We start from the raw sequence: 13,825 nt of genomic DNA on the forward strand, positions 1-13,825 counted from the left end.
TGAATCAATGGCCAGCTAGCCAGATCGTGGCTGTCTAGCACTAAGGTGGCCAACTGCTACTGAACACAAGCTCTGCTCCCAAATGCGTGTTCAGGTCGGTGACCCGAGTGGGAGCAGATGATGCTCTGAAGCATGGTCACTAAACCTGAAAATGTTGACTTTGCTTTTTCATGAATTCCAACAGACTTACTGAGAATCTCCAACAATTCCTGCTTGCGGTGAAAGAGCCTCAAATCTTCAGGACATTTATGAAAGCTGAGACTCCTGTGCCCCTCTCTTTTTGAGCCCTTTTACTTGTTTCATTTTCAGTCATCCGCCCCTTTTCCTCAGAAATCATCAAATCAGTAGAGCCTATCCTAAGGGGTAGTTTCAGCCTTTTGGGATAAAGTGACCAGAAAGCGTACTCCACTCCTTTTCTAACACAATCTCTAAGTTTGGCCTCCAAATCAAATTCTGAGCCAAAGATGTTCAAGCTGCTAACTTTGCTGACATATTTGCTCTGGATCACCTTGACATTCAGATAGTTCTACATTCTGCAAATAACCCCACAAAATCTACGCTGCCACCTTTACTGCATTGTAATTGAGCAATGGATTAATTAATTTATCTTCTCACTACCGCTTATCGAACTGACTTAAACACCGAAATCCAATCAAATTCACTACTGCTGGAGTCCTGGGGTCATCTTGGTAATACTGGCTGCCTGTGTCTGGGTCCACTCACTTGTTCCCCTGCCAGAGACCCTCACTGGTCTGGGAAATCTAATATATGAAATGCTCAATTTCTCCATTATTAATTTTTTAAAAAACTACTTATTTAAATACTTTTCAGAAAAGTTTCTTTGATTTGAATTTTTAACTTGTATGTAAATGAATCATAATCGACTATTTTGTTAACCAGAAGTGAAGGATAAAATGCTTTTAACTTCCTGGTTTACTGTCAGTGACAACACTTCAATGGGAGTGGCTGCTGAATAAATTGCTGATGTCGCTATTGTTGGACATGTCAAGATCATCATGTTTTACTTCCAGATTAAACTGTCATCAAGACAGGGGAAATCCACTCCACAGAGATCACTGATCTTTGTGAGTAGGATCATTTGAAGTCAACAGAGAAGAGCTTAGCTTTGGAACAATAAGCAATTCCTTACACTTTGATAGAACGGTTATGATAACTCAGTTATAACTCATTCACTTCTCAAATTGCAATTACAAATTGTGCAATTCAAAACAATGACAATTCTGCAAGGAAAATATTACTGAGGTTGGTATGTCGAGATTATAAAGCAAGGTCCTATTGAATTCCAGGATGCAAGTCAGCTCCTAGTGTAATCAGAATGCCATTTGGCGCAGTCTAGATGCATAGTAATATGAATGACAATTGGTATCTTATCAAGATTGTTATGCAGTTGGTAAGACTGTAAAAATGCAATAAGATGCAGGGAAGAGAAATTACTGTCTATCTTCTTAGCTCTCCTTGCTTTTTTTCAAAGTGTACATGCATTTACCTAACTGAAGCAAAATGCATCTTTTAAAGATGCAAAAGCAAAACTAATATCAATTTTCTCAGCAAAAGAATTTTCCATCTGCAGAAATTGTTACATTTAGGCCAGAATTTTCTTACCTCCTTGGTACATTTTCTGGTTCAAATTCAGTGATTGTATCCATTTACCAACAATTTTCTTTATGTTATAAAGCTATATTGTGAACCACTGTACCTGCCTTCAAGAACACACCCTCTTTAAGCACTCTTCATGAAGCAATATTTTCATTGTCACCTTCAGTTACAGCTTTTCGAGCTGTTGTATGACTTGGTCCAAGATTCTGAACGTGATCTCTTTGTCATCATGCAGACTGATAATCTTACATTGTTTTACAGACTATTGGTCACATATGTTAGGAGCAGTGGGCTGTACCTTTCTCCCACCATGTCTATTGTGCGGAGTCTCCTAATTCATGGTAACATAGCAACAGGAATAGACCATTCAGCCCCTCGAGCCTGTTCCACCATACTATATAAGATCATGGTTGATCTATGGCCTACATCTACATAGCTGCCTTTGGCTCATATTCTAAGCTCCTCAGTTAAAGGTGAATGCTATTGCTATCATGTTTACTGCACAAAAATGTAAAATTATATGTCTGCCATTGTCAGTATTGCAGACTTTCAACTCTGAACAGCTACTTGGTGTTTATGATATACAACAATTATAAAGTTTCTACCCAACAACAACTGATTAAAATACTTTTTGACACTGAAAATGATAGCAACTAAGCACTTTCTTTCCTTTCTGTGCATTGTTACCTTCACTCACAATCAGTGTACACAACGACAGTTTTTTCATCATTATCCATGACATGAATGTTCACTGCCCCAACTCCATGCCATCCTCAAGTCCCAATTTGCGTTGCATTGAACAAATAGTGCAGCATTCATCAAACTTCTCTTACATGCATCACAGTGATCATCTTGTGCCTTTGACAAATCTCATTTCACATCCTTCATCAACAACTCATCATGGGAGCTCACATTATTCCAAGCCATGCTGGCAGAAAATGATGAATAAGATTGAATCATGCTAAGAAGATGACTAAGGTCAGACACAGTTTCTGGTTTTTAACTAACAATGGTACTTGTGATGGTACCAACGGCATGTTGCAATTGTTTTTGACAAAGACTTTAAGCATAAGCATGTTCACTCTACACGTGTCGGTGCAAAATGTTGAGGCCATGGTATTCCATGCCTCCTGTAGCATACCACACTGCTATTTCAGTGCTCCCAATTCCCCTGTAGTTTCCTGCCATCACTATCCTGGTCCCTATGTATACAAAAACCTCCTGCAACCCTGCAATCTATTCTTGGCTCCTGTTCTCCTTCAGATCCTTCTTGCATTCTTCTTAATAACTAACGGAGCACATTGGACAGTGATTTCCCCAGAATTCTGACCTATTTTGAGGAGCAACTCCCAAACTGACAACTTGTGACTCTCCTGATTGCTGCTGCTGCTAGCCATTCAGGACTGACGATTACCCACTCCCGAGGCTCCAGTCAGACAGATCATGTGGTGATCGTGTGGTGGTGAGGGTGCCAAGCGGATGACTGACCATGGCCGAGCCCCTGGGCTGTGTGACTCTGACTGATGGTACCGGATGCCCTAAATGACAGCAGCATCCCATGTGGCCATTTGCTTGAAATACACAGGGAGTGTGCTTGCTGCACAGGCAGCTGGTTCATGCTATAGATGTTAGATTGATGTCTCAATGTGCTGTAGAGCAAGATGTTTCTCCCCCGCACTTCCTCCATTAACAAGGTCTTTAATAAGCAATAATCCAAATGGCAGCTTGCTACTGCTTTGTGAGAAACATGCTGTGCTGTTTGTCAAAAGCAGAAAAGATGGAGCAAGACGCTCCTCACAACAAAGTTGGCCTTGCTGAATTTCTCATCTGATTCTGCAGCCAATCTTGCCATAGACCATTCAGATCCATTCAGGATTCTGCTACATATATTTTCCTCGCTGTTTTTCATGAAAGATTGCGTATTCCATCTTACGATCTTACTGTTTTCCATTAACACATGAAGACATCCTCTTTCCTGCTTTGGCGTTTGTTCAGCTAGTTGATGCAATATGGCCTATCATTTGACTCCTAAAGCATTCAGTCTTACCAACCAGATTTGCCTGTGTCATAGTACAGCCAAAACAGTAATACATAGTCACTAAAATGTTATCAACAGTGTCCTCATGAATACATCTCTTCATTTTATACTTCACAGAAACCTTCCGACAATAGATAGAAGCTGCACTAGTCAATTGCGCAGAACAAAATTCTCAAGTATTTTTAGATATAGCCTTTCTGCTAAAAATCAGTATAATCATAAAGATAATCAAGATAAACATGATTTTCCATTTAGTAACTTGATTCATTTATCAATTCACACATCAATTTGTTTCAAAATATAAACTCTAAAAATATACCCAAATTGTACTGCAATGACAAATTCTTCAGTATGTCACAATGTACTGTCCAAATATTGCACCATTTTTCTGGTTTCAGGTTTCAAATTTGTAACCATCTGCTATCTTCAGTCTTGATGCCATTTATCTTGAATGGCATTCCTTTTGTCTTGTTGGGATCAAGATGATTTGTTAATGTGTCTCACACATCTGGACCAATCCCCATTAACAAAATTGCTTTGTGCATTCAAAAATCACCGTATTCTGAATCTGGACCTCTTTGCTTTGACCTTTAAATCCTCATGGGTTGTTAGCTTGTAGAACATATTGATTCACTCAATGCATCACTGAATAGTTCTCAAATTCTACTGTACACTTCTAGTCACCTGATATATCTCAAAGTTGTTGTTTACAAATGTAACAGAGATTCAATAAATCCTTTATTGTCTCTCTAAGAGTAAAATGGAAGTTAAAATAGCATAAACAGAACAGAAGCACCAAAGCCTTTCTCGCCTTCTTTTGACTTCCTTACCTTCATTGTGACTAAAATTTTGGGATCTTAACTAATAGCAAATGACTCCCACAGCTACTTAGAATACACCTCCTCCCACCCACCCTCCTGCAAAAATTCCATACCCTATTCCCAATTCCTCCGCCTCCGCCGCATCTGCTCCCACGACAGGACATTCCACTCCCGCACATCCCAGATGTCCAAGTTCTTCAAGGACCGCAACTTTCCCCCCACAGTGATCGAGAACGCCCTTGACCGTGTCTCCCGTATTTCCCGCAACACATCCCTCACACCCCGCCCCCGCCACAACCACCCTAAGAGGATCCCCCTCGTTCTCACACACCACCCCACCAACCTCCGGATACAACGCATCATCCTCCGACACTTCCGCCATCTACAATGCGACCCCACCACCCAAGACATTTTTCCATCCCCACCCCTGTCTGCTTTCCGGAGAGACCACTCTCTCCGTGACTCCCTTGTTCGCTCCACACTCCCCTCCAACCCCACCACACCCGGCACCTTCCCCTGCAACCGCAGGAAATGCTACACTTGCCCCCACACCTCCTCCCTCACCCCTATCCCAGGCCCCAAGATGACATTCCATATTAAGCAGAGGTTCACCTGCAAATCTGCCAATGTGGTATACTGCATCCACTGTACCCGGTGTGGTTCCTCTACATTGGGGAAACCAAGCGGAGGCTTGGGGACAGCTTTGCAGAACACCTCCGCTCAGTTTGCAACAAACAACTGCACCTCCCAGTTGCAAACTATTTCCACTCCCCCTCCCATTCTTTAGATGACATGTCCATCAAGGGCCTCCTGCAGTGCCACAATGATGCCACCCGAAGGTTGCAGGAACAGCAACTCATATTCCGCCTGGGAACCCTGCAGCCTAATGGTATCAATGTGGACTTCACCAGTTTCAAAATCTCCCCTTCCCCCACCGCATCCCTAAACCAGCCCAGTTCGTCCCCTCCCCCCACTGCACCACACAACCAGCCCAGCTCATCCCCTCCACCCACTGCATCCCAAAACCAGTCCAACCTGTCTCTGCCTCCCTAACCTGTTTTTCCGCTCACCCATCCCTTCCTCCCACCCCAAGCCACACCCCCATCTACCTACTAACCTCATCCCACCTCCTTGACCTGTCCGTCTTCCCTGGACTGACCTATCCCCTCCCTACCTCCCCACCTATACTCTCTCCACCTATCTTCTTTTCTCTCCATCTTCGTTCCGCCTCCCCCTCTCTCCCTATTTATTCCAGAACTCTCACCCCATCCCCCTCTCTGATGAAGGGTCTAGGCCTGAAACGTCAGCTTTTGTCCTCCTGAGATGCTGCTTGGCCTGCTGTGTTCATCCAGCCTCACATTTTATTATCCAATGTAAAATGCACTGTTGATCAAAATATTCAACAGCATTTTGAAACCAAGAATTTCACACTATACATGAAGAAGACGGAAGTTGCATCCCCCTAAAAAAAACTGCCCTTTCTGCTTTTCTGCCAAACTAAGTGCTATTTTCAAATCCAAAAGACACAAAGAACAATAATAAATTGTTTTAAAAGGTAAACTGAGATAGTAGGAGCTGCCGTTGCTAGAGAATCTGAGATAACAAGGTGTAGAGCTGGATGAACACAGCAGGCCAAGCAGCATCAGAGGAGCAGGAAGGCTGACGTTTTGGGGCCTCTCTGAACAAGGGCTCAGACCCAAAACGTCAGCTTTCCTGTTCTTCTGATGTTGCTTGGCTTGCTGTGTTTGTCTATCTCTGTACCTTGTTATCTCAAAAATTATCCTGCCTTAGGTTTGACATGAATTTTGTTGGATTAAAACATGGCCAGCATCAATCACATGATACAAACTGACCACAGTTTCCAGAAGATTTCAGTCAGCAGTTACCAGGACCGAATTTAGACATCATTCTCTGGAACAACACACCCTTGCACAAACTTAAAAGACAAATAGATGAGAAGTATCCCCCAGCCTGTTCTGTTTAAATGAAGCTATTGAAACTCATGGTGTCTGAAGTGTTTCTAATTGCTCACTATTTATCATACAGAAATGAACAATGGTAATGGCCTGCAAGATGAGAAACAATTTTTAAATATAACCATCCTCCTTAAATTGAAACTGATTCATACAGGAACCCCATCACATGACATAAACTCACTGTCTTTGAACAGCGTTGTAATTTCTGAACTATCTTGGTAAGACGGAATTTTTTATTATCATTATGTCAGTCTGCGAAGAATCTAACTGGCAACACCACAGCCAGACTTCAGGCTTAGCCAAGCCTGACTCTAGTCTAAATCACCATTGAAGCCTGTTTCAAGAGGAAATCTTGTGTCCCTTCGAAAACTGAACATACAAACTCTTCTTATTCCGCATTCAAAATAGAAAGGAATTCTGCAAGTTCAGCCAACTCCAAGGACCTTCACTTGGCACTAACTTTCTGGACTTGAGTTAGGTCATATGGATTAATGCCCATATTTCTGATTTTTAAATTACTCTGAATTATCACCTCTTTTCTTCCGTACAGTCATGTGTGTTTGTGTGTAGATGCACTCTTGTACACGTAAGTTGCAATAATTTTACACTGTTTTGTTTTGAATCCTAAGACAATTTGCAGTGGGTCATTTAAAAATCACAAAAACAGGACTTGTTGAGGAACACACTATGGCCAATTTCACAATGGAAAATAAATAAGGAAAAAAAATGCTTACAGAGGAAGAGGCAAAGAATAAAATACTTTAATTCACCTCACATTTGTCTATAGCCTAACAAAGTTAAATAAAAATTATATATGAAAACGAATGATGCTAAATTAAGCAATAATGAAGACATAAGCATTATTAATGAATGACTGGTGTGTACATGATTTGTCTGCTCAAAATGGTCCAAAGCATAGAATTTTAAAATGGTCACAAGCACAGCATAGGGCCATCCTACCAGTCATATCCCTGGCTACTGCGCAAGAATAACACAGATAGTTCGACTTCAACAGCATTTGCCTTGCAGTCTGCGATTTTAAAGAATTATTTTTGAATAATTGTTCAATACCTACTTCAACGCCATGACTTAATCTGCCTCAAGTACAGTTTCAGACAGTTAATTCCAACTGCTGACCATTTGTGGTGCAAAAAATCGATTTTCCTCATCAGGTCTTTGGTTCTTTTGCCATGGACCTGAAATCGTCTAGTTTGCAGTATTTCCTCCTTTGGGAACTGTTTGTCTCTATTTACTCTTTTTATAGGCCTTTCGAAAGTTTGAGCACATCCATTAAGTCTTTTCTTAATCTCTTGACTGAAGATAACAATCCCAGTTTCTCTGATCTACCCACATAACTCAAGGGCCTCAATCCTTTTTTTTCTGCACTCAATAGCTTTTTCATATTCTATCTACAGTGTGGTGCTCAATTGGACATAATGTAATGCACTGCTTGGAAATGTGGTGAAGCAGATTCAACTGAAGCATTCAAGAGGGCATTGGGTGATTATTTAAATAGAAAAATTGAGCACTGTTGTGGGGAAAAGGCAGGCACGAAATTAAAATGCTCAGACAGCAGTGCAGACATGGCAGCCTCCTTCTGCACCTTTACAATTTTGTATTGTCTCCCCCTGTTGTTTTGTACTCTATGCTTCTAATAAGGTTCAGAGTCCTAGAGATCTTTATTATGTGCCTTGCCACTTCATTCAATTTCAACACGCATGTGTCGAAAACCTTCAGGTCCAGCAGTTCCATTAGAATTTTATCACTTCAGATTTAAATCCCATTGGTCACTTGTCCAGCTATTTCACAAGCATGTCCATGACCTCTCAGAGACTATTGCTGTACTCCCCACAGTTAACAAGAATTAAAAATTTTACATGATTTGCAAGTTTCGGAGTCTTGTTTTTTGTGCACAACTACTGATCATCAATGCAGATCAAGAAAAGCAGCGATCCTATTAATGGTCCCTGGGGTGCTTCATTACAAAACTTCTTCTAGCTCAAAAAAAGTGCTTCATCACTGCCCTATCACTGCTACGAATTTTAACCTTCCTGAGAAGCTTATAAGGCAGCATTTTATTAAATGTTGTTTGAAAATTATGTCAACTTCAGGTTGTATTTTTTAAATTCATTTCTGGGATGTGGGTGTCACTGCTTAGACCAGCATTTATTACCCAACCCTCCTTGCCTTTGAGAAAGTGGTAAGCTGCCTTCTTAAACTGCTCCTTCCATCTGCTGTAGGTAGACCTACAACGCCGTTAGCAAAGGAGTGTCAGGATTTTGACACAGTGACGGTAAAGGAACGGCGATATATTTCCAAGCCAAGATGGTGAGTGACTTGGAGGGGAACTTGCAGATGGTAGTGTTTGTGTAGGGTAGATATTTGTGGTTGCAGTGCGAATCAAGCTGCTGCAGTGTGCCCAGGATGGTGTCAAGCTTCTTCAGTATTGTTGGAGCTGAACGAATCCAGGTAAGTGGCAAGTATTCCATCATACTCCTGACTTTTGCCTTGCAGTTGGCTGACAGGCTTCGGGGAGTCAGGAGATGAGTGACTTACTGCAGTACTGCTCGACACTAAACTGCTTTTGTAGCAACTTATATTTGTGTGGTCGATCCAGTTCAGTTCGTGCTCAATGGGAATCCCCAAAATATTGACAGTGAGGAATTCAGTAATGACTTTGCCATTAAATGTCAAGGGGTGGTGATTAGATTCTCTCTTGCTGGAGATGGCCATTGCCTGCCAAATGTTACCTGTTAGCCCAAACCTGGATATTATGTGGGTCTTGTTACATTTGGGCATGGGCTGTTTCGCTATCTGAAATATCATGAGCAGTGTCTATCACTATATCAGGCAGTTGCTTGACTAGTTTGAAAGACAGCTGTTCTAACTTTGGCACCAATTTCCATATGTTCATGAAGAGGACTTTGCAGAAGTAGCAGGGCTGTTTTGTCCATTGTCGTTTTGATGCCAAAGTGGATATCAGGTGATCTATCTGATGTCACAACTGAGTGGCTTGCTCAGCCATTTAAGAGGGCAGTTAAGAGTCTAGCACATTGCTGTGGGTGCGGAGTCACATATAGGCCAGACCACGTAAGGATGGCAGTTTCAGTCCGTAAAGGACAGTAATAAATCAGATTTTGTTTCTAATAATCAACAATGGTTTAATGGACATCATTAGACTTCTAAACTGAATTCATTTTTCATCATATGCCTTTGTAGAATTGAACATGTGTCTCTAAAAATTAGCTGGGTCTCCATATTACTAGTATAGTGATAATGCTCCAATGTCAATATCTCCCCCACATGGTCTGGTAATATGTTCTCAAAGATATTCAAGTCAAATATTACTTTCACTTAACAAGGCTGACATTACCATTCCTGTAAGTCCAATAAAGCTGATAGTTTCATTTTCCCAATCCAGTTAAGGATGTTTGTCATATCGTATACGAAGACTGTCAACTACATCAGCTTGAGTTAATTATATTTCTTAATATTGGAAGCCATCGATAAACATTGCCAATTCCGCACTCTAAGATAGCCTGAATAATCTTATGAACAATTAGTTTGCGCCGAGCCCAAAGATCAGGTGAGAGTGGCAGGTATGGGGTGTTTTAATTCCTAACGGTCTTCAGCGCTTCTATGGACACTCTGTCAACCAAAGTCAACACAAAAGTTATCTAGAAGCCAAGCTGGATCACTACAGGAATGAACACTTCAGTTGTATCTAAGTCCTTTAACCAACCATTCTAACCGTCTATCTAAGGATGATTATACTAATAAGCACCCTGCAGTTTTACGTATATCACCCTGGTTACCAGGTGAATCAATATGGAAAAGTTTCTTTTTCTTCAAAACCCACCTAACTTAAAGAAAAACCTGAATCAACAACAATAAAATTTGAATGAAACAAGAATGAACCACTGTTTTCTTATAACAGTGGCTGGTGAAATGCTTTGGCTGGAATATAGAAACCCACTGGTAAATCATCACATAACATATCACAGTCTAAGATGGTGATTGTTGAAGTGGAAAATAAGCTGAAATGCGACTCTCCACCAAACTTACAGCAATCAGGAACACTTGTGAAATTCTCAGAAAATAAACTATCAGAATTTGAGATATATTGGAGAGACTAAGCCTCATCCGCTACACTTGAACTTAATATTGCAACCTGGATAGAAAAAAATATCAGGTACTGTACATCAAGAACAAATAACAACAAAATATGCAAAGTAAGTTTTAAGATTACCTTCTCCTTCTGTCATCCGCCTGTCTACAAATCTCCTGCCAACGTCTGTTCAGGTTGCTGAGCTTCTCCTTAAGGATGGCACCATCGGATGCTGATGACTCTCCAACAATCTCGTCTCCAGTCACATTCAGAGATGCGACAACATCTTGCCGGCTTCCAATTCCATTCTGTAATTCCTGTAAAGCAGGAGCACGAAGAATCTACTTAAAAATCATCATGGATAAGTTCAAACAGCAACGTTCTATACACAATGAAATAACTTTCACCCTTAAGATCAGCAGCGGTATTATTCACTGCACTTCAGAAATCGATTTCAGCATGGACCTTTAACAGGCAGAAAGCACTTCTTAAAGCAATTTGAACAATCGGTTCACTGTACGTAGTCTTTGTACAGAGCGAAAATTGCTTCTCTCCTGATGTTCTGCATAATTGCCATCACTTTGCAAAAATACAAAATGCACCCTGGAAAAAAGGCAGTGTAAAAATTGGGGGTCATCACCATTCTTTAATACTAACATAAAAATTACCATCATTACCATGCAGTTTGGGGAGAAAGGTGATGGAGAGGGATACTGTAAGACTACATATATTTTATTTGAAATACCAGTTTTGGAAAGTGGAATTGCTATTTTGCAGAGAATGAGCCAGTCTTTAATTACACCCTGCAGCAACATGTCCTATCATTCATTCATTACACAAGAGCAAATAATAGACAACAGGTGAAGGTGTATGCCATTCCGCCCTTTGAGCCAGCACCACCATTAATTATGATCATGGCTGATCATCCACAATCAGTATCCTGTTCATGTTCCAAAACATAAGTTTTGGACACACTATATTCAATGCTTTTGTCAGACAAGAGTCACCAGATGCTTTGGGATTGAAAAATAAGTCTGCTCAGCAATAGCTTTTGCATTGTTTTAAGGAACAGTTTTGTCACAGACTTAGAAGGGAGCAGTTGGCACTCAGGCCCGAAGAAGTCTGTAAACAAGTCAGTTTTCTTTCTCTTGGTCTTAGTAGAAGAAATTGAGCATTAAAAGACTCTGAAACAAAGAAGTTCTCATGAAGGAAAAGATGTAGGTCCAAATGACTGGCTACTGAATTGAGCATTTCAACAGTAGTTAACTTGACATTGTCGCCATAAATCAAAAAAGATCTTTTGGACAAATCATCTCATTCCACACACTTTGTTCCTTTTTGCCTAACTTTTCTACCCACAAACTGCTTATCTTGTCTGTTTTGTCCTTTCTATTTGTGAAAAAAAGTGTAGGTGCTCAGATTAAAGGGTATAGTTTGTTTGCAAATCAGTAATTAATAATCCAATGTTCACTTATTAAGGGTGACGTTTCCTATAATAAATAAGCTTTTATTTTCCCAATTGGTGATGAAACCTACTGAAAGTTTATCCCAGAATTCAAAGTCTTACAAGTTAACTACTTTTGTGATTGAATCGATCATTTGTACACGTGTGATGAATTGTGGATGGTGAGGGTTGATTTCCAGTGCACTGTTCTTATCAGGGTCATGACATTACATACATAAAATTATTCTGCACTTTCCTGAAAAGAATGACAATTATATATGATCTCTGATATTCATTACAGTTTAAAACTTAAGTGTGTTGTATTGGTTAAACAATAATATTTGTAACATGCAAACCTAAAAGCAACAATACACAGATGTCTATACAAAGATCTAGTGATCACCTTCCAAATTTACAAATATAACTACTGACACGTAACATATAATGGCCATTCAAGTATAGTTATAATGCCTTGTGACTATCATTGCTAAACTGTGCCAGCAGTTGTCAAGAAGCAAAACATATACTGAACTAAAATCTCACCAGGCAACTCAAGGGGAAGAGTGAACATTACTGATCTAAACTCATGATTGAAATGGAAAAGAGCAGGGAACAATCAAATGTAAATGTAAATTGGAAAAGATCTAATTTCAAAGAGATGAACAAGGTTAATTTCAACAAGAAGAGGAGGAATCTAAACCAAATAAAATGGAGCCAAAGGTTGACAGGAAAAATGAGACTGAACAGCGGGTGATCTTTATGAAGGAAGTTTTTCAGGTGCAAGATAAGTCCATTCCAACCAAGGTGTTAGCTAAGACTTCTTGGATAGTAGGGGAGATGGAGAATTCTGTTGAATGAAAACGAAAATGCTTGAATGATAGAAGGTGACCCCTTCAGGTGGGATGCAGGGCAATACAATATCCTGAACAATAGAAGTGAAAGGGAGAACGGGACTGGCAAAGGAAGAAGATGAGAATAGAATAACAGTGGCCATGAAAGGGAATTCATAAATTTTCCACCAGCAGTTTGATGTGGGTATTGAGAGACAGAACGGATGCTATCAGGGTCAGAGAAGATAAAACATGTGGAAAAGGCACAAAGAATATTATTAATTGGCACATCGTATGAGTATCTGTTAAGAACAGGAATGCCGAACAATATCAGTCGAATGAGAAATGGTAGCAACACAGCTATAGATGTTAGAAGTTTATTTTATTATCATTGAGCATACTCCTGGTTTTGCTCTTCATCAACATGAAACCTAACTCAATGTTGTAGCAGTTGCATGCTGCACAAACTAATCCTCTTTCTCCCGATATCTGATCCATTTCAGGCCACATTTCTGAATAAGCCCTGCTTATAGAGTGGCCATGGCTTCATTGCAGTTGAAAGCTTTGATTCATCTTAGTTCCAGTGAGGAATAGTGCTTGGCCATTGAAATGCACGTACCCAGTAAGTAATCCATTTTGGAAAAGGAAGAGATTATACCTTGCACATTTACTGGAATAGAATTTCATAATAAAAACCTAGAACCTAAATAAATCAATGTTACTGGACCAGTTGGGTATATTTTACAGAAGATGACTGAAGCAAATATGTGTAGGAAGTATTCACAAAGGCTCCATTTTGGGAACACAGAAGAGCAGTCTACTTCAATCCTTTGAATGTTAATTGAAAGCTTATGTTGTGCCAGACTTGATTTGCTGCTGTATATACATTCTCAATATATGTAAACGCAGTAAATAAAAATTTAAAGCCAGATTAAGATATTTGCTACAACATGACAACCATCATTTTCCAAATAATGGACACTTAACCGCA

At 40.1% G+C, this 13,825-nt stretch overlaps 1 protein-coding gene across 11 annotated transcripts in view; it reads right to left on the minus strand.

The window, feature by feature from the left end:
- Window positions 1-13,825, minus strand: part of dmd (dystrophin) — a 1,835,475-nt gene that overhangs the window by 564,495 nt on the left and 1,257,155 nt on the right. For all 11 annotated transcript variants that reach the window (XM_059650343.1, XM_048540566.2, XM_048540567.2 and 8 more), the window contains one exon: window positions 10,702-10,877. In XM_059650343.1, coding sequence (XP_059506326.1) covers window positions 10,702-10,877 — 176 coding nt within the window. The remainder of the gene's footprint in view (window positions 1-10,701; window positions 10,878-13,825) is intronic.

The sequence above is a fragment of the Stegostoma tigrinum genome, chromosome 12 (genome assembly GCF_030684315.1).
Source record: "Stegostoma tigrinum isolate sSteTig4 chromosome 12, sSteTig4.hap1, whole genome shotgun sequence".
Lineage (NCBI taxonomy): Eukaryota > Metazoa > Chordata > Chondrichthyes > Orectolobiformes > Stegostomatidae > Stegostoma > Stegostoma tigrinum.